The sequence below is a fragment of the Coregonus lavaretus genome (genome assembly GCF_964263955.1).
Source record: "Coregonus lavaretus genome assembly, chromosome: 5".
Taxonomy (NCBI): Eukaryota; Metazoa; Chordata; class Actinopteri; order Salmoniformes; family Salmonidae; genus Coregonus; species Coregonus lavaretus.
The window spans coordinates 13,525,390-13,547,379 of record NC_139992.1 but is presented as its reverse complement, the minus strand read 5'-3'; the positions used below and the strand labels follow the sequence as shown (position 1 = coordinate 13,547,379).

General features: G+C 41.9%; 1 protein-coding gene across 3 annotated transcripts in view; it reads right to left on the bottom strand.

Annotated features, from left to right (window-relative positions):
- LOC311129998 (CLIP-associating protein 1-like) overlaps nt 1-21,990 on the bottom strand; it is a 73,467-nt gene that overhangs the window by 13,998 nt on the left and 37,479 nt on the right. For all 3 annotated transcript variants that reach the window (XM_084162583.1, XM_084162584.1, XM_084162582.1), the window contains exons 12-22: nt 15,881-15,988; nt 8,818-8,982; nt 7,027-7,131; nt 5,325-5,428; nt 4,845-4,868; nt 4,343-4,454; nt 2,884-3,016; nt 2,258-2,321; nt 1,796-1,959; nt 579-657; nt 195-338 (exon numbers count right to left, since the gene is read on the bottom strand). In XM_084162583.1, the coding sequence (XP_084018709.1) occupies nt 195-338; nt 579-657; nt 1,796-1,959; nt 2,258-2,321; nt 2,884-3,016; nt 4,343-4,454; nt 4,845-4,868; nt 5,325-5,428; nt 7,027-7,131; nt 8,818-8,982; nt 15,881-15,988 (1,202 nt within the window). The remainder of the gene's footprint in view (nt 1-194; nt 339-578; nt 658-1,795; nt 1,960-2,257; nt 2,322-2,883; nt 3,017-4,342; nt 4,455-4,844; nt 4,869-5,324; nt 5,429-7,026; nt 7,132-8,817; nt 8,983-15,880; nt 15,989-21,990) is intronic.

Below are 21,990 nucleotides of genomic sequence, written 5' to 3'. Positions count from 1 at the left end.
TATGCAACAACTATATTTTAGTTATTTAATTAGAATTAATTTGTAAAAATGTGTCGAATTTTCTTTTAACTTTGACATTATGGAGTATTTTGTGTAGATCAATGACAAAAATTACAATTCAATCTAGTTCAATCCCACTTTGTAAAATGTGAAAAAAAGTTCAAGAGGGTATAGACTTTCTATAGGCACTGTACCTTCCTGACGTCGGAGCTCTTGGGCTCTGTGGTCCAGGTAATGATGCGAGATACAGCCAGTCGGGTTTCACTGGAGTTGACAAAGTCTGTAGGATCCATCTGTTTTGCCAGTGACTCTATGTACTTCAGGATGGCCACCTTCACCTGCGTGATACACATGGTTTAGGTTCATGATTCACACATGGTTTAGCTTCATGATTCACACAGTGTGTTATGCTACATGATTCACACAGGCATTTAGCAAGTTTACTTTTAAAATGTTTGACAATATCACCATTGTACTGTGTCTACTGGTATTTGAAATCATAAACTCTTAGACACAAAACCAATCCCTAAAACAAACAGAGAATCATCTAGTTAGGTGACATTCTCTGCATACTGTACCTTGAGGTTGGGTGTCTGTGTCTGGTCAACAATGAACCTCATCAGGATGTTGAACTGCTGATCAAACGGAAAAGACTCCCTAAGGAGAACAAAACAGAAAACAGTAACAGTTAGTGTATGAAATGAGCTACATAACTCTCAAAAGGTGTTTCACACACCGAGCAGGGTCAAATCAAACTCTACTGAGGTGGCCTGATTATACATCCACCATAGTTGGGTAATTCTCATGAAACTGTCCAAAAAAACAAACAATTCTCAAGTGTCATTTTTTGAAAATGTCCTCTTGAATCACTAAAATTAGGATCTGTACTTATCTATTTCATAATTATTATGTTTCTTGATCAGATATTATGCATTTTACCAACATTTTCACAAAATGGTCATTACGTAACAGTTTTCGATGTCCAAAAAAGTAATAAACAAATCAATATTTATAATATTTGATACATTGCTCACCTAATGAAAAGTCCTGAGTTAAACATAACACAGAATTTTTTTTTTTTTTTCAAAATAAATTATACAAATATAATAATAATAAGACTTTCTCAATTTAAACTCTTTAGCCGTTTCCGTAATGAGAAGGCCAAATGGGTTAAAGGAGGTGTTTGAGAATAAGAACCTCATTCTGAAGGCATATAAGCCAATACATTTAACTAAGGACTACTCCTCTAGATGATGCATCATGGGTGAATAAAACTTTATTAAAACAATTCTTGGAGTTTTTACAGGAACTTGAAAATGTTTTACGGTAATGAGACATGTCCACAGACACTGTGTTTGTAAGTAATAAATATTATAGTTGAATGTAAATATACAATTTTTATGATTTATGACAAACTACAGCAACATACAGTATTTTGTGTTTTATTCAAATAAGTTTGGTTTTTCTAAATAATGTTGTTAATAAAATGACCCGAGAATCTGAATTTGGTGTGAAAATGTACAAAATTCAGGCTAAAATGTAAAATGTATTTAAAATGAGACACTTTCCCAAAAACGAGACATCTTAGTCCTCAGAATGATAGTTGATAATGGTTTTGTAACTAATTTTGCTATAGACATTTTAAAACTGGTTTCATGAGAATCCCCCAGGTGCTGGAACAGTGCTGAAAAATAGTGTAAAAATAAAATATCCAAGCAAGCACAGTTTGGTTTGGGTCGGCATAGTATGAAAATGGTTAGAGATGTTATCGGAGGGGGGATTTAGAGGTCAATACCTGGTGATGTCCAGAGCCTTCTGGACCTTGGCCTGGACAGACCCCAGCAGGTCAGCTCCCATCTTCTTCAGTAGCTGGGTGAGCAGGACAAACAGCCAGTCCTGCAGGTCTTCTTTGTGCACCAAGATAAAGTCCAACAGAGTCTCCAGAAACATACTAAACACCTGAGGGACACACACAAAACGCTACCATCAACACCTGACAACATAGCCCCTTTATAAAAGTAACAACACAGGCAATAGGTGTCTGTACACTATAATATTTAAAGAATAAAAACACACACTTACTCTCTGTTGTTAACATCCACACCAAAGCAGACCATGCAACAAAACACTCAATTAGTTTTCAGACAAATCACTGCAAAGCAATGGGTTTTTGAATGTCAAAAGTAAAAGTTATGAGTGAGTTTATCAATGTATTGATATGAAACTTTCAAACACAGGTGAACATCCTGTCACCTACCTTGCTGTGTGGATCTGCAAACATCCTGCTGAAGATCTCACATAGTCTCTTCAGCTCCACTCGGCTGCAACACACAAAGCAGCATCCACCGGCAGACATTAGTAAACACAGGCAGACATCACTAATAGATGTCAGAGAGGCTTGATTTAAAGCAGCTCCTTCAGGAGACACAATGCTGCTGGCCTCACAGGGAAAGCAGGCAGACAAATGTCCTTGTCTCACAAACTGACTCGTCTGAAACTCATCTTCCACTTCACCACCTGACGGGCGGCTTTACACCTGCAGGCTCCTCGTGATCAGTCATTTCTCCCTCAATTAAGGAACGCTATGAAAAGAAACGCCCTGCTGGAATCTCCTTGACAGGCTCTCCTCTTTCAAAGTTGAACAATTGAAAAAAGGAAATTATCATAATATATGCAAAATAATCAAGACTACTTCAAACCCTATCCACAGCTGGCACAACATCCTAAACAACCCCAATTCTACTATCTCCAATGCCACCCAAAAAAACAACAAGGGGCCTTTATAATGCTTAGTGAACTATACATGACAGCGTTAGGAGCAGATCAGCATAGTTACAGCAGGAAGACACATACAACGACATGACCCCCTGGCCCCGGACCCACCTGAGTATTCTTTGGTTCTTGAGTAGATTCTGCAGACCCAGCAGCCCCTCCTTCCTCTCTGACCAGTTTGAGCTGGCACAGTGGTTTAGCACCTCCGCCACATCCTCCGTTTGACGCAGGTAGTGAGGGATACCTAGATAATAATGATAATAATATATACACTACAGTTCAAAAGTTTGGGGTCACTTAGAAATGTCCTTGTTTTCGAAAGAAAAGCAATTGTTTTGTCCATCAAAATAACATCAAATTGATCAGAAATACGGTATAGACATTGTTAATGTTGTAACTGGCTATTGTAGCTGGAAATGGCTGATTTGTAATGGAATATCTACATAGGCGTACAGAGGCCCATTATCAGCAACCATCAGTCCTGTGTTCCAATGGCACATTGTGTTTGCTAATCCAAGTTTATCATTTTAAAAGGCTAATTGATTATTAGATAACCTTTTGCAATTATGTTAGCACAGCTGAAAAATGTTGTGCTGATTAGAAGAAGCAATAATAAGAGTTGCAAAGAAAAAGCCATATCTCAGACCGGCCAATAAAAAGAAAAGATTAAGATGGGCAGTCTGAGATATGGCTTTTTCTTTGCAACTCTGCCTAGAAGGTCAGCAACCCAGGGTCGCCTCTTCACTGTTGACGTTGAGACTGGTGTTTTGCGGGTACTATTTAATGAAGCTGCCAGTTGAGGACCTGTGAGGCGCCTGTTTCTCAAACTAGACAATCTAATGTGTTTGTCCTCTTGCTCAGTTGTGCACCGGGGCCTCCCACTCCTCTTTCTATTCTGGTTAGAGGCAGTTTGCGCAGTTCTGTGAAGGGACTAGTACCAAGCGTTGTACGAGATCTTCACTTTCTTAGCAATTTCTCGCATGGAATAGCCTTCATTTCTCAGAACAAGAATAGACTGACGAGTTTCAGAAGAAAGTTATTTGTTTCTGGCCATTTTGATCCTGTAATCGAACCCACAATTGCTGATGCTCCAGATACTCAACTAGTCTCAAGAAGGCCAGTTTTATTGCTTCTTTAATCAGCACAACTGTTTTCAGCTGTGCTAACATAATTGCAAAAGGGTTTTCTAATGATCAATTAGCCTTTTAAAATGATAAACTTAGATTAGCAAACAACATGCCATTGGAACACAGGACTGATGGTTGCTGATAATGGGCCTCTGTATGCCTATGAAGATATTCCATTAAAAATCAGCCGTTTCCAGCTACAATAGCCATTTACAACATTAACAATGTCTACACTGTATTTCTGATCAATTTGATGTTATTTTAATGGACAAAAAAATTGCTTTTCTTTCGAAAACTTTTGAACGGTAATGTATACCATTCAGAATATGCTTTTATCCAAGTGCATACATTTTAGTCTATGTGAATCTAGTGGGATTCGAACCCACTACCCTTGTGTTGCTAGCGCCATGTTCTTACCAACTGAGTAACACAGGACCACATACCTCCGTTCCTGGACCCGTACGAGCGCTCCGAGCAAGCGCTGGACGCATCGCTGTTAGCATCGTCGTCAGAATAGATACCTGGAGACTCATACCGCCGCCTTATAGGCTTCCTCTGTTGGGAGAGAATGGGGAGGGATGGGTAATGGTGAGGTCATAGTTCATAGGACCAGAAGAGAAGTGGGACAGGCAGGCTAGAACTCTGGTCACTCAAACTCAGCCAGGAAGTAGGATTTAATGGGCTACGCTACGATGCACAACTTCTATGCGTTTGCCATTCACAATGAATGTGGTAGCCATGCAATTTGTTCCAACTCTTGATTTTATGAGATTATTAAATTATGTTATAAGAATGCCTATTGTTAATAATATTTTATTGAATAATAAACTAAATATGCCAGTAATTGCTTTTTGCCAAATAGCAACATTTAGTGATTATACTTTGCATTTTTGTTGATTAGTGAATAGAATGAATAAACAAACGGTACACAAATTGGACAACTACCTTATTTCTGGAGTCTCCTAATAGCTGAAGTTACAGGCAACCAAGGAGAAAAGAGGAAAGACAGATATTTTAAAGGGTGTCAAGAAGGGAAAATATTATGACTGCAGTCCTGCTTGGCAATAAGATAAGACATGTTTTAATTAATTTCTCTACACAGTAACAATGTTGACTTACTTTCAGCCAGAGTCTTTCTTCTTGAGATACACAAACAGAGGCTTGATTTCATCTCATTACATTTTACTACTCAATGCAGTTTTCTTTTCTGACAAAGGCAAAACCCCTGGAATTCATTAGTTTTTAGGAGGGCCCACTGTAAACATCTAAACACTGACTTACAAACGCATATGGCTTCCACATCAAGTCCTCAGCCATTAACTAGCATGCCTTAATGAGGGACTGACTTGCTGTCACTCTATCTTAAGTCAAACTGTCGTGATGTCTTCAGAACTGGCAGCTGGTAAGAGTTGATTGGTGACTTACCAGTGCATCAGCCACAGCAGCCTCGACCTCAGTGCCAGTGTTGAGGACTTTCATGGCGTTTACTGAGGCAGAGATGCGGTCCTGGTGGATCAAACCAAACCGATCTGGGGGGGTGGAGTAACAGAGGAGAAGTGAGTGGAGTAACACAGGAGAAAGTCAATGGGATCTTGCTCTAGGGAGACAAAAAGGCAATATGATGGGGTTTACAGACCATACACCAAAAAGCTTGAAACTAAAAAACACAAAAAAGCTGGAAACAAAAACAAAAATCTTGAGTGATATGTAAAAAATGATTGCTGAAATAAAGATGAAGACACCAACAGAAATCACTAGAGAATGATTAGTGCTCATTTGAAACACCTCGTGAAAAATGAAGAGAAAAGAAACCTACTGACACTTGTAGACGGGGAAATGAAAAACTCATGAGATACTCAATACACTGAAGTACAAATACATCATACAATGTCAAAAAAGTCACTAACAAGGAGAAAATCATACAGTTGGGGACAGGCATTACGATTACACAGTAACACAAGCTTTTTCAAATAAAATCACAAAACATTATATTGAAGCAGATGACAAAGCAGCACGCTTATAGATCTCATCCTCAAAGAAAAGAAAATACCATCACAAGCTTCAAAACTCAAACAAAAGTTTGAAAGAAATGTTGCCTCTTGTGGCAGGGTGGGCACAGCCCTCAAAGCAACATGTACGGACTCATGCTGGCATAATCGCGAATATGGGGATGGGGAGGGGCATGCAGGTCACCTGACTGGCCGTGGGGGTCAGCCGTAGATAGGGCGCTGGTAGAGCGGGAAGTACGTCGGGAGGCTGCAAGGGACAGGAGGGGTGGATGACACCCGGGGCATTAGTGACACAAACGCGACAGGTATCATCCTCTGTAGCTGACTCAGGCTCAGCGCCTAGCTGCATTAATCCACTATGATTATGACCAACCACATAATATAAATAATATGCCATTTAGCAGACGCTTTTATCCAAAGCGACTTACAGTCATGTGTGTATACATTTTTACGTATGGGTGGGAGGGGCGGGTATCCCTCATGCATCCCACTTTGTCCCTCTTTTGTTCATTTTTGTTTGTCCCCCATGTCAAAGCAGTGACAAAGTTTTGTCATTTCCTGTGATGTGGCAGCAGCACAGGAAAGAGCTGAGAAGCAGGTCAGCTATGGACATTGAATACGATGACATACAGTACAATGTTTACTGTAGTCACTGCCTTTTTTCTCTGCCTCTTGATGTAGATTTATTATGAGATGTGCCAAATCATTTATAGTACATAAATCATTGGACCAAAAACAGAATCCTAGAACATCCAGAGATTTTTGTGATCTTTCCATTTTGCTGGTCATTATATAACAAATACAAAGACACAAAAACATACTAATATAGCACAACACGGAGCATTCCCAACAAGACAGACAAAGACAGTGCAGCGATTATGTTCCAGAACCTTTGAGAGGGTTAGTGCATGTAGAGTAGATCAGAGTAGGCAAAAGAAGAGGTCTATACCCCTTAGTTCTAGAGGTGGATCTTCTATCTAGACATCCTGGGGTGTACAGGGAGGCTGGGACAGAGAGTAGGGGTCTAGAGGAGGGGACTAAGGGGCTGAGGAGTGTGTACTAGTGGGCCTTGCTGCTTCCAGGAGGCCTCCTGGTGTCCGGTTGGTCGTGGTACTCACCAAGAGGCTTGAAGGCCCGAGCAGGGCTGGTGTCTCTGCTGCTTTCCCTAGAGGTTTCCCTGCTGCAGCCCTGACTCATGCTGGGCCGGGGGATACGGCTCCTCGCTAGCGTGGTAGGACGAGAGAGGAGTACCAGGAACAAGATCTTTATCACACAGCCTGGCTGTCAGTAGGACAGTAGAACACAGGTTTGGGGTGTGAGGTGAGGCCTGGGGTGGGGTGGGGCTGGGGATGGGGACTGGGAGAAGAGTGGGGTAGGAGGTCTCTGGGGCGTGGTGGTGGGTTGGAGTCTGCTGGACATCAGATTACATTTTACAAACATAAGTTAGCGCAAGTCCGTTTTTTAAATGTTTTTGTTATTTCATGACAAGGATTAGGTTGTCAGTGACAAGATTATTGTTATGACCTTAGCTTACAACAGATATACAGAGTTAACACACAAAATAAAAACAGAAAAATAAAAAATAAAAAAAAGATTTAAAATAAGGTATAAAAATAAAGATATGGTAGAAACACCAAAGAAAATTAAAGACAAACTGTTATATTCAGTTATTATATGTTCTAATAAAATATATGAACTAAACATGACTAAGAAGAAGACAAACGTACAAACTTTAAAACATTGCAACGTGTAATTGTCAATTTCGTGAATCCATAATGTTTAAATCTCATCCATGGACAGATGTAAAAAAGGCGGCCTTCCCAATTCAGGGATGACGGTGTTGTTCACAACAGACTGACAGACAGACAAAGAGGGTGACCTCAGACAGAACACTGATAACAAGCCAAGATGTGGGGAGCTGGTTGGTCGATGAAATACACCAACCAATCAATCAAAGCAATAGGCCAGGGCCAGTGACTCAGACTGAATGGAAGGAAGGACATAAGCTGGGCTGCTGATGACAGCTAGACCTACAGAGGCTCATCCACATTTCCTGAAAGAGGAGGCACCACCCCAATGATGGGACATGCCTGGAAGATGTGACGCTAACAAATACGACCAAGATGAGAGACACCTCCCAAAACAGTTAGTTCTACTTAGCTGCTAACCCTGAGAGACAGGCTCATACCATTCACTCTCCTTTACAAGGGGCCTTGCGCCTTTTCGCATTCAGTATTTTGTTATTCAGTATTTTGCCATTCAGTATTTAACATTTACATTTTAGTCATTTAGCAGATGCTCTTATGCAGAGTGCCTTGCTCAAGGGCACGTCGACAGATTTTTCACCTAGTCGGCTCAGCGATTTGAACCAGCAAACTTACGGTTACTGGCCCAACACTCTTAACCCTAAGGCTACCTGCCGCCCCCTTTGAGTTCAAAGGGTCCATTGGTCCTTCATAACATTACTATGCGGGTTCCTTGCTTTCAAGGCTTATCTTTTGTGTTTATTGTGTTTCTTTGTTTTGTGTTTATGGCCGGGAAAACCAAGATAGTGTATCTGAGCTTCAAAGGACACACTTGGTGTACAGTATATATAAGGTTTTCACTAGATAGATAGGAGAGCACAATGACAATGTTGGGCATATCACCGGCATGTTTTGACACATGGCCCTCGACAGCATGTGTGTGGTATCCGATTTATCAGCATACATGTGCTGTCTGTTATGTATGTGTATCCAGTGTGTAGGTGATACTGTACAATACACTGTTTATTTAGGCAGTTACTTAGTTACTATGTGCGTTGCTAGCAAATGGCAAATCTATTTTTCCTAGTATAGAGTGAATACATGATTTATGTTGTGTTTACTTGCACGATGCTGAAATTGTTACATCATGTAAATGTCCCTTACCTAGTCCCAGTCGGCTGGGAGAGGAATCTCTACTGCAGCCCTGGCTGCGGGGGACCTTGCTCCTCTTGTCTACAGGGGTGCTGGAGGCTGAGGGGGGCCTGCTGATCCTCCCGTACCCAGACGAGTGGCCCAGCAGCTTCCCAGGGGAACTGGAGCGACTGCCAGCTGCAGGAAGGACAACACACAGGAGTCACAGGCAGAGTGTGAAACGACACACCCTTTCAGACACGATGGGTCACAGCGAGCGGAGCGACGCACCTCTCCATGGCATGCTGGGAAGGTTCTGTCACTGCTCAAAGCTGAATTCGCTCATATTCTACCTCCCTCTTTCTGGAGGAATATTTAATTACTTAAATGTTTCTAATGGCATATGTTGCTTTTATTGTAGTAATAAAATAATAATATACAACACTTAGCAGACACTTTTATCTAAAGCGACTTACAGTAAAGTGAGTGCATAATGTGCATGTGATTCCAGTAGGAATTGAACCTACAACCTTGGCTTTACTAGTGCCACACTCTTACCAACTGAGCACATATCTCTGTGTGTTTACAGTGACTTGGTGATTCGGAGGGGAATAATTCACAGAATGTCTAACCAACACTTGAGGTAATAGGACCAATGACATTCTCTATCTATCCTACTAGGTGGATAACATAGATATTGGATTTCAGCTTTGATGAGATAGATAGGGAGGGACATACAAACAGCTAATAAACAGTTGCAGGACAAACAAGATTGGTTGAATCCAGGGTCTAACTGGGCTGTGGGAAAACCAACCAGTGATTACAACAACAACAACAACAACAACAACAACAGTTCAGAGGACATAGACAACAACCAACAACTGACAACAAAATGTACCAATCAAAACGCTTGTGAGACTAAAATAATAAATCATAATCCATTACAGGCACTTGAGTTGAATGGAGCATGCTGGTATGACATGAGTCTAAAACTAAAATAATGAGTTGATTGACATGCAGAGATCTGCACAGGGAGGAAGGGGCGGGACTAAAGACTTGATGCTTTACTCTGATTGGATGAAGTCCGGGCCTTACCACCGCCAGTGGGGTTAGCAGATCTGGATCCTGTGGTTGTTATGGTAGCGAGCGGCAGAACAGGACGTGAAAATAAAACGGTCAATGTGACAGGGAGTAGTGTTAGCCCAGCATGCACTGGGCCAGATGTTAACTGTGCATGTCATGTTACACGTGCAAATATATAATTGAAGCCCCTCATCGAGGCTTCACAGGGAGAGAGGGGGAGAGAAAACCACACATACATCTTCTGAAAGGGTGCACTAATAACAGTGGCTCCAAGTTCCTTCAGGATGTTAAAGTTTATGAGGTAAAACATCACACAAACTGACGAGAGAAACTGAAGAGAACGTAGTATATAAACTGAAGAGAACCTAGCCCATAGGGCGGCGCACAATTGGCCCAGCGTCGTCCGGGTTTGGCCGGTGTAGGCCGTCATTGTAAATAAGAATTTGTTCTTAACTGACTTGCCTAGTTAAATGAAAGGTAAAATAAATAAATAAATAAAAAAAAAAAAATATATATATATATATATATATATATATATATATATATATATATATATATATATATATATATATATATATATATACACACAGTGCATTCGGAAAGTATTAAGACCCCTTCCCTTTTTCCAAATTTTGTTACTTCACAGCCTTATTCTAAAATGGATTAAATAAATGTTTTTCCTCATCAATCTACACACAACACCCCATAATGACAAACCGAAAACAGGTTTTTAGAAGTCTTTGCAAATTTATAAGAAATAAAAAACAGAAATACCTTATTTACATACACTACCGTTCAAAGGTTTGGGGTCACTTAGAAATGTCCTTGTTTTCGAAAGAAAAGCAATTTTTTTGTCCATTAAAATAACATCAAATTGATCAGAAATACAGTGTAGACATTGTTAATGTTGTAAATGGCTATTGTAGCTGGAAACGGCTGATTTTTTATGGAATATCTACATAGGCGTACAGAGGCCCATTATCAGCAACCATCAGTCCTGTGTTCCAATGGCACGTTGTGTTTGCTAATCCAAGTTTATAATTTTAAAAGGCTAATTGATCATTAGAAAACCCTTTTGCAATTATGTTAGCACAGCTGAAAAGTGTTGTGCTGATTAAAGAAGCAATAAAACTGGCCTTCTTGAGACTAGTTGAGTATCTGGAGCATCACCAACTTGTGGGTTCGATTACAGAATCAAAATGGCCAGAAACAAATAACTTTCTTCTGAAACTCATCAGTCTATTCTTGTTCTGAGAAATGAAGGCTATTCCATGCGAGAAATTGCCAAGAAACTGAAGATCTCGTACAACGCTGTGTACTACTCCCTTCACAGAACAGCGCAAACTGTCTCTAACCAGAATAGAAAGAGGAGTGGGAGGCCCCGGTGCACAACTGAGCAAGAGGACAAATACATTAGTGTCTAGTTTGAGAAACAGACGCCTCACAGGTCCTCAACTGGCAGCTTCATTAAATAGTACCTGCAAAACACCAGTCTCAACGACAACAGTGAAGAGGCGACTCCGGGATGCTGACCTTCTAGGCAGAGTTGCAAAGAAAAAGACATATCTCAGACTGGCCAATAAAAAGAAAAGATTAAGATGGGAAAAATAACACAGACACTGGACAGAGGAAGATTGGAAGAAAGTGTTATGGACAGACGAATCGAAGTTTGAGGTGTTCAGATCACAAAGAAGAACATTTGTGAGACGCAGACCAAATGAAAAGATGCTGGAGGAGTGCTTAATGCCATCTGTCAAGCATGGTGGAGGCAATGTGATGGTCTGGGGGTGCTTTGGTGGTGGTAAAGTGGGAGATTTGTACAGGGTAAAAGGGATCTTGACGAAGGAAGGCTTTCACTCCATTTTGCAACACCATGCCATACCCTGTGGACAGCGCTTGATTGGAGCCAATTTCCTCCTAGAACAATGACCCAAAGCACAGCTCCAAACTACGCAATAACTATTTAGGGAAGAAGCAGTCAGCTGGTATTCTGTCTATAATGGAGTGGCCAGCACAGTCACCGGATCTCAACCCTATTGAGCTGTTGTGGGAGCAGGTTTTTGAATGGCCCGTTTTACTGCCCTCTAACCAATTGTACTATTATGTGTGTTTTTTCGCGTTATTTGTAATTTATTCTGTACATAATGTTTCTGCCACTGTCCCTAATGACCAAAAAGAGCTTCTGGATATCAGGACAGCGATTACTCACCGCGTATTGGACGAAGATTTTTTCTTCAACAAGTCGGACACAAAGGATATCCTACAGACACCCGACAAGGCCCAAATCCCTGTCATTCGCATGAGAAAGAGACAGAGATATCATGGACGTAGGTCGGGGTGCCTTGTAAGGATCTGACAGTGAGCTAGTAAACTGCCTCTTTCATCAATCCTATTAGCCAATGTTCATACATTTGAAAATACATTAGACAACCTAAGATTACGATTATCCTACCAACGGGACATTAAAAACTGTAATATTTTATGTTTCACCGAGTCGTGGCTGAACAACGACATGGATAACATAGCTGGCGGGATATACTCTACATCGGCAGGACAGAACGGCTGACTCCGGTAAGACAAGGGGTGGCGGTCTGTGTATATTTCTAAACAACAGCTGGTGCATAAAATGTAATACTAAGGAAGTCTCGAGGTTTGCTCACCTGATGTAGAGTATCTTATGATAAGCTGTAGACCACACTATTTACCAAGATAGTTTATCTGTAGCTCAATTGGTAGAGCATGGCGCTTGTAACGCCAGGGTAGTGGGTTCGATCCCCAGGACCACCCATACGTAAAAATGTATGCACACATGACTGTAAGTCGCTTTGGATAAAAGCGTCTGCTAAATGGCATATTATTATTATTATTATCTATATTTTTCGTAGCTGTCTATTTACCACTACAAACCGATGCAGGCCCTAAGATTGCACTCAATGAGCTGTATAAGGCCATAAGTAAACAGGAAAACGCTCATCCAGAGGCAGCGCTCCTAGAGGCCGGGGACTTTAATGCAGGGAAACTTAAATCCGTTCTCCCTAATTTCTACCAGCATGTTAAATGAAAAAACTCTAGACCACCTTTACTCCACACACAGAGACGCGTACAAAGCTCTCCCTTGCCCTCCATTTGGCAAATCTGACCATAACGCTATCCTCCTGATTCCTGCTTATAAGCAAAAACTAAAGCAGGAAGCACCAGTGACTCGGTTAATAAGGAAGTGGTCAGATGACGCAGATGCTAAGCTACAGGACTGTTTTGCTAGCACAGACCGGAATATGTTCCGGGATTCTTCCGATAGCATTGAGGAGTACACTACATCAGTCACTGGTTTCATCAATAAGTGCATCGATGACGTCGTCCACACAGTGACCGTACGTACATACCCCAACCAGAAGCCATGGATTATAGGCAACATCCGCACTGAGCTAAAGGGTAGAGCTGCCACCTTCAAGGAGCGGGACTCTAACCCAGATGCTTATAAGATATCCCGCTATGCCCTCCGACAAGCCATCAAAAAGGCAAAGCGTCAATACAGGACTAAGATTGAATCGTACTACACCGGCTCTGATGCTCGTTGGATGTAGCAGGGCTTGAAAACTATTACAGACTACAAAGGGAAGCACAGCCACGAGCTGCCCAGTGACACAAGCCTACTAGACGAGCTAAATCACTTCTATGCTCGCTTCGAGGCAAGCAACACTGAAGCATGCATGAGAGCATCAGCTGTTCCGGTTGACTATGTGATCAAGCTCTCTGTAGCCGATGTGAGTAAAACTTTTAAACAGGTCAACATTCACAAGGCCGCAGGGCCAGACGGATTACTAGGACGTGTACTCCGAGCATGCGCTGACCAACTGGCAAGTGTCTTCACTGACATTTTCAACATGTCCCTGACTGAGTCTGTAATACCAACATGTTTCAAGCAGACCACCATAGTCCCTGTGCCCAAGAACACTACGATAACCTACCTAAATGACTACCGACCCGTAGCACTCACGTCTGTAGCCATGAAGTGCTTTGAAAGGCTGGTCATGGCTCACATCAACACCATTGTCCCAGAAACCCTAGACCCACTCCAATTTGCATACCGCCCCAACAGATCCACAGATGATGCAATCTCTATTGCAGTCCACACTGCCCTTTCCCACCTGGGACATGATTTGGAAAGGCACACACCTGTCTATATAAGGTCCCACCGTTGACAGTGCATGTCAGAGCAAAAACCAAGCCATGAGGTCGAAGGAATTGTCCGTAGAGCTCTGAGACAGGATTGTGTCGAGGCACAGATCTGGGGATGGGTACCAAAAAATGTCTGCAGCATTGAAGGTCCCCAAGAACACAGTGGCCTCCATCATTCTTAAATGGAAGAAGTTTGGAACCACCAAGATTCTTCCTAGAGCTGGCCACCCGGCCAAACTGAGCAATCAGGGGAGAAGGGCCTTGGTCAGGGAGGTGACCAATAACCCAATGGTCACTAACAGAGCTCTGGAGTTCCTCTGTGGAGATGGGAGAACCTTCCAGAAGGACAACCATCTCTGCAGCACTCCACCATTCAGGCCTTTATGGTAGAGGGGCCAGACGGAAGCCACTCCTCTGTAAAAGGCAAATGACAGCCTGCTTGGAGTTTGCCAAAAGGCACCTAAAGGACTCTTAGTCCATGAGAAACAAGATTCTCTGGTCTGACGAAACCAAGATTGAACTCTTTGGCCTGAATGCCAAGCGCCATGTCTGGAAGAAACGTGGCACCATCCCTATGGTGAAGCATCATGCTGTGGGGATGTTTTTCAGCGGCAGGGCCTGGGAGACTAGTCAGGATCGAGGGAAAGATGAACGGCGCAAAGTGCAGAAAGATCCTTGATGAAAACCTGCTCCAGATCGCTCAGGACCTCAGACTGGGGCGAAGGTTCACCTTCCAACAGGACAACAACCTTAAGCACCCTACCAAGACAACACAGGAGTGGCTTCGGGACAAGTCTCTGAATGTCCTTGAGTGGCCCAGCCAGAGCGCGGACTTGAACCCAATCGAACATCTCTGGAGAGACCTGAAAATAACTGTGCAGCGATGACCCCCATCCAACCTGACAGAGCTCGAGAGGATTTGCAGAGAAGAATGGGAGAAACTCCCCAAATGCAGGTGTGCCAAGCTTGTAGCATCATACCCAAGAAGACTCGAGACTGTAATCGCTGCCAAAGGTGCTTCAACAAAGTACTGAGTAAAGGGTCTGAATACTTATGTAAATGTGATATCAGTTTATTATTTTAAATCAATTCGAAAAAAATCTAAAAACTAGTTTTTTCTTTGTAATTATGGGGTCTTGTGTGTAGATTGATGAGGGGGGGAAACAATTTAATCAATTTTAGAATAAGGGATCTGAATACTTTCCGAATGCACTGTAAACTGAAGAGAATCTAGTATATAAACTGAAGAGAACCTAGTATATAAACTGAAGAGAACCTAGTATATAAACTGAAGAGAACCTAGTATATAAACTGGAGAGAACCTAGTATATAAACTGGAGAGAACCTAGTATATAAACAGAAGATAACCTAGTATATAAACTGAAGAGAACCTAGTATATAAACTGAAGAGAACCTAGTATATAAACTGGAGAGAACCTAGTATATAAACTGGAGAGAACCTAGTATATAAACAGAAGATAACCTAGTATATAAACTGAAGAGAACCTAGTATATAAACTGGAGAGAACCTAGTATATAAACTGGAGAGAACCTAGTATATAAACAGAAGATAACCTAGTATATAAACTGGAGAGAACCTAGTATATCAACTGAAGAGAACCTAGTATAAAAACTGAACTGAACCTTGTATATAAACTGGAGATGTAGTATGAGCTCACAGCAGACAGGTTAAAGGTCATACTGGGGGTTTACATGAGAGTGAGAGAGACTGGAGATGACATTGTGGACTGGCTTCCCTGAGTTCAGACCATGTGCTGTGAGGGAGTGAAATTGGTCTCGGGTTATTTTGCTGACAGTGTGTGTGCGTACTCACGCTGGGACTGGGATACCATTTTGGCTCGGCTGCGCCCCCTGCTGTCAGTCACAGTAGCGCTGGCTCCGACGGCACTGCCGGCGCTTGTCCTCCTCGTACGCACACGACCTGTAGACAACAACACACACAGCGAGTTAGCGAGAGAGTTTAAGTCACTACACTACAAATTATACTGTATCCAAGCAGCTGTGCACCACAGTTCACCACGACACAAAACTGAAAGAAACTGCTTTAAAACAGACAAGTGACAAAAGATCTGGATGGGGAGAGAGAGTCTTCTGAAACACAGATATAAGGAGAGACAAACAACTGAATATTTCTACACATTCACACAAAGAACACCTTCTCACTGAAGGGTTCCATCAGAAATGCATTGGATCTGAGAAAGGTTTGTCTAAAGCAGCTAGCAACATCATGACAACACAACTTTCTTTACAGTACGTCAAACTGTGCATATTATACACAATGTAAGATATTAATTTGCAAAATCATAAATAAAAGAACACTGGCATTATCATACTTGCAATCCAGCCAAGTAATGTTCCTAAAAGCTAGGACAACACACTGACTGATGCTGAGAAAGAGATTGGGGAGTTCAGATGTCTGCTAATTTTGGACTGTGTTATCAAACAAGTAGTCTTACATTTTTCCACCAAACCTCTCCAATTTTAGATCTACAGACACACATGCACTCCCAAACACCACACATTGAGAATTTATCTTTCCACAACAGCTGGGACTTGGCCATAGCTGGGACTTGGCTAAGTAACACCTTAGCCCAGGGTTTCCCAAAGTCAGTCTACACACAGCGTGTGTAGACTGATAATAAGACTCATTATTGGCTAAGACAGGGTTTCCAAACTCAGTCCAGCTGTGTAATGCTAGGGCAAAAACCAAAATGTGCACCCGGCGGAGGCAGGACCGAGTTTGGAAACCCTGCCTTAGCCAATAATGAGTCTTATTATCAGTCTACACATGCTGTTTGATAGAATGTGGGCAGAAGCTGTGACCTTATTTTCATTGGAAGATGTTTGATAGGCGAAGTCCTACTCAGTCAGAGAGTGTTGTACTAGATTCTAGAACAACCGCATTACACAACAGGATAGGGAAAGCCCTTTCTTTGGGTCTATAAAGTCTATCAGTGACATCTAGATAATGATAAGAGTATAAGTATATACCAGGGACTAAACATTTTCAACCAAGAGGTAGAGGATAACCTTGAGAAGCAGGTAACACTAAACCTCAGCAACATCTGACTCCTTAAATCGGACCACTTACACACAGACAGAGACCAAAGGGTGGGAGAGTTTCACTGCATGCAACATTCACCTTTACATACATAACACAGGGTCCTTGCCCTTCGCTAATCACTAATAAACAAAACGTAAAAGATAACAACATAAGGAGGATAACAAAAGTTGTGGGGGGGAGGTGAGGTTTTATGGTGTGCTGTGCTGACTGCACATAGCTATCTAACCCTGTCTGTCGTCAGTCAACAGTGATTATTACCATGTTGGTCAAACATGCAGACCACATAACACACTAAATAGGTTGTACGTTGGTGTGTAGACAAGATAGAAAAGAGGGGGGGGGGGGGGGGGTCAGCCGAGCTTTTGACTGTCCCCGACAGACGCAGAACACATACATACAGATCTTACCAGTATGAATTTTACCAGGTGTGCCATCTTTTGGGCATAAAGCAAAGCGGGGGGCGGTGGGTGAAGAGAGGTATAGAGTTAGACATTAGTACCAGTTAGCCGAGAGAGAGAAATAGAGCGAGAGTGAGAAAGAGGGAGAGAGAGAGAAAGAGGGAGAGATAAAGAAAGAGTGAAAGAGAGAGATAGAAAGATGGAGAGAGAGAGAAAGAGAGAGATAGCAAGATGGAGAGAGAGAAAGAGAGCGAAAGAGAGAGGGAAAGAAAGAGGGGGAGAGAGAGAAGGGGGAGAGACAGAGACAGGTGGGTGGGAGAAAGAGGTCACATTAGTAATGGACAGTAAGCAGTAAAATCCACAGGGACGCGTTAGGGCAAGAACAGAGGGACAGCAACTGGATTGCAGCACGCCTCAGTATCAAATTGCATACATTTTGGGGGTATATGGAGAGTTTTTCATCATTATTTATCATGGACTTCAATATTTATATAATGGTCAGTAGTCATATCTTAAAGTGATTATAGGCAGCTATTTATCATGTTTAGTTTAATTAGTTTACATACAAAACTTTGCAGCCTGTCTATCTGCACATTTTGGCCTTTTTGTCTGTTTCTTGTTTCTCTTCAGAGCACAGCTTAATGATGTCTTACTAACAACCATCACATTAATTAATATCTCCAATCAGGCCATAAAAGCCAGTGGTTTTCAGATTTTAATTTATTCTAAATAATTTAATTAAGACACCATGGTGACTTTGAGAAATGACTGTTCCAGAACTGACATCCTGTGACCATTACATTTTTAAATGTTGACTGGTGGTAGTTCGGGCTTGGCATAGATGGACCTGGGGAGAGGGGTAGAGTGTGTGTGTGTGTTAGGGATGGACACGTTTATTTGAATATTCAAATATCCGAACGGCACGTTTTTTTGGGGTCTTCACTTAAATTTTAAGGCTCAGAGTGTCATTTATGCCCAGCAAGCGTTAAACGTTGCGCACACGTAGTTTTTTGGCCTTGGTTGTAAGCTGTCTCAGCATTCAACTAGACAACTATTATAATAATAATAATTATTATCATTTTTGATTGTCTTACTACGATTTCCTTACTTCAAATTAGGTTTTCGGCTGAGAGCCGTTACACATTCTATTTATTTTCTTTATTTTCCCTCTCAAATGCCTGTTATAAGACTGGGAATATAATTATATACATCTACAAGTGGTGCTTTTGTAATTTCGTCTGCACAAGGGATTCACCTTAATTTCTTTTATTTAAAAAATGATTATCTCTCTTTTTGCTGTTTGATCCACTAACAAAACACGACTTTAAAGAGCGGGACTGTGGGTTTAGGTTTAAGACCGCACTCTCACAGACATACTGTGCGAAGAGAACATGCTCTATTTAGGCTTGTACCTCGTTTGGGGAGGTACTGTCTGGGATGGGGGGAGGGGGTGGGGGGAGGGGTTGAACTGTTCAGTTCTAATGTTGTCATTCTGTCTTTTTTGGGTTTTTTTCGGTACTTTTTCTCAACATCTACCACCGTACATTATTACTCTGAGACAAGTTATTCTGGGGTTTCTGGGCGCTCATTGCTTTTCCATTCTATGCTCTAATGACGGGGTTGTATAACGGGAATGCCCAGAGGGGCCGAAACAATGCGATCAAATACATTTCGTGGAACACCAAAGGGGTTAATAACCCAGTGAAACGTAAGAGGGTGTTGACACACTTAAAGGGTCTGAATGCAAATGTTGCATTTCTACAAGAGACTCACTTGAGGACTGGTGAGCACTTTAGGATGCGTAGGGACTGGGTTGGTCAAGTGTTCCACTCTAACTTTCATAGTAAATCAAGAGGGGCTGCCATTTTGGTTGATAAAGTCACTCCCTTTGTAGCTTCTGAGGTTATCGCTGATCCTAAGGGACGATACGTCATAGTAACCGGTAAACTGTTTTCTACCCCTCTTGTTTTGGCTAGTGTTTATGCTCCCAATTGGGATGACACAAGTTTCATTTCTTCCTTTTTGTCTGCTATACCCAATTTAGATTCTCATTTATTGATTTTAGGGGGGGATTTCAACTGCAAAATGTCCCCAGTTCTTGACAAGTCCTCACGAACAACTACAGGCCCATCTAAATGTGCCCTACTTATTCAAGCCTTTCTTCAGAAATATGCCATGTTTGAGGCCTGGCGTTTCCTACATCCTACAGATAGACAGTATTCCTTTTATTCTCATGTTCATCAAACATACTCCCGGATTGATTACTTCTTTTTGGACAAAAAACTTTTGCCTAACCTTCGGCAGTGTACTTACAAGAGTATTGTTATTTCGGACCATTCACCATTAGTGCTTGAACTAGAGTTTCCCCAGCGACCTCCTATGTGTTATCAATGGCGTCTTAACCCCATTTTACTCTCAGATAAGGAGTTTGTCAATTTCATTTCTTCTGAAATCACCTTATTCCTAGAAACTAATTCAACACCAGGTATGTCCTGCTCTACCATATGGGAGTCTCTCAAAGCATACCTACGTGGCCAAATTATTTCTTATACAGCCAACCAAAACAGAGTTCGCTCTCAGCGACTTCGGGACCTGAGCGAATCCATAGCCACATTGGATGAGAAGTATGCCACGGTTCCTTCCTCTGATCTGCATAAAGAGCGCCAACTACTCCAATCTGAATTTGATGAGCTTTCTACCAGGCAAGCTGAACAGCTACTCTTGCGAGCTCGGTACAGAGTGTATGAACAAGGCGACAAGGCCAGTAAACTCCTTGCACATCAGATCCGTAAATCTGAGGCCTCACGTTTAATCCCACAAATAAGGACCCCGTCTGGTGCCACCACAGTTATACATAAAGAGATCAATGATCAATTCAAACAATTTTATTCTGCGCTATACACCTCTGAATCCCCTCAAGACCCTTTGCTGATTGATTCCTTCTTTAATGGCCTGAATATGCCTTCAATTGATACAGACACCCATGACTATCTAGAAGAAGAATTTACACCTGAGGAAATTGCAACAGCAGTGTCCGCAATGAAAAGAGGTAAATCACCGGGTCCGGATGGTTTTCCAACCGAATTTTACAGGACGTTTTCTGGTCTGCTTTGCCCATTCTTGTCTCGACTATTTGCAGAGTGCCTTAATACCTCAAAGCTACCGCCTAGTCTTTATCAAGCTTCAATTTCATTACTATTAAAGAAAAACAAAGACCCTCTGGAATGTGGATCCTTTCGCCCAATCTCGCTTTTAAACTGTGATTACAAAATCCTAGCCAAGCTTTTAGCCATCCGTATGGAAGGCTCGCTGCATCAAGTAATACACTCTGACCAGACTGGCTTTGTGAGAAATAGGCATTTGTTTTTCAATATTAGGCGCCTTATGAATATACTGTACTCCCCTACGTCGGAGGACCCAGAGGTGGTGGTCTCACTTGATGCAGAAAAAGCGTTTGACCGCGTTGAGTGGGATTACCTAACAGCCACCCTTTATAGATTTGGCTTTGGCCCCAAATTCATTGCGTGGATAAAGATTCTTTATTTTTCCCCCATGGCTTCGGTACGGACTAACAACTTGTCCTCTGACTATTTTCCCTTGCACCGCGGATCCAGACAGGGCTGTCCACTCTCCCCCTTGTTGTTTGCTTTGGCAATCGAACCTCTCGCCATTGCATTACGCTCTAATGATGCCATTCAAGGAATAATCCGGACGGGCTCAGAGCAGAAAGTCTCGCTATATGCGGATGACCTCCTTTTGTTTATCTCTAACCCTGATACCTCATTGCCACGCGCCTTATCTGTTCTTAAAAGGTTTGGATCAATCTCAGGGTACAAGCTGAATCTAGGCAAGAGTGAGCTTTTTCCTGTAAACAAGGCTGCTTTAAAGTGCTCTTTTACAAGCTCTCAGTTTAGGATTGTCCGGGATCAATTCACCTACTTGGGAGTTAAAGTGACAAGGAAATATTCAAATCTGTTTCAGGAAAACTTGGTTGCTCTAGCAGACAGTTTGAAACAATCTTTTGCTTTTTGGAATGCGCTACCTCTTTCTCTTATCGGAAGGATTAATGTCATTAAAATGAGTGTGTTGCCCAAATTTCTATATTTATTTCAATGTCTACCCATTTTTATTCCAAAATCTTTTTTTATTTCACTGGATCAAACATTCATGCATTTTATTTGGGATGGCAAGGTACCACGGATTGGTAAAAAACATTTACAGAAGCCTAAGTCATTGGGGGGTTTAGCTCTACCAAATTTTCAGACATACTATTGGGCTGCAAATTTCAGAGCCCTTCTGTACTGGCTGCAGACTGATCCTACTGGCCCTAGACCAATCTGGGTCCAGATGGAGTCTGAATCGTGTAAACCTGCTGCACTTTCTTCTGTGTTGTGCTCGTCTCTCCCAGTGTCCCTAGGCAAAAGGTGTGTCAACCCAATTGTAAAGCAGTCTCTTAAAATT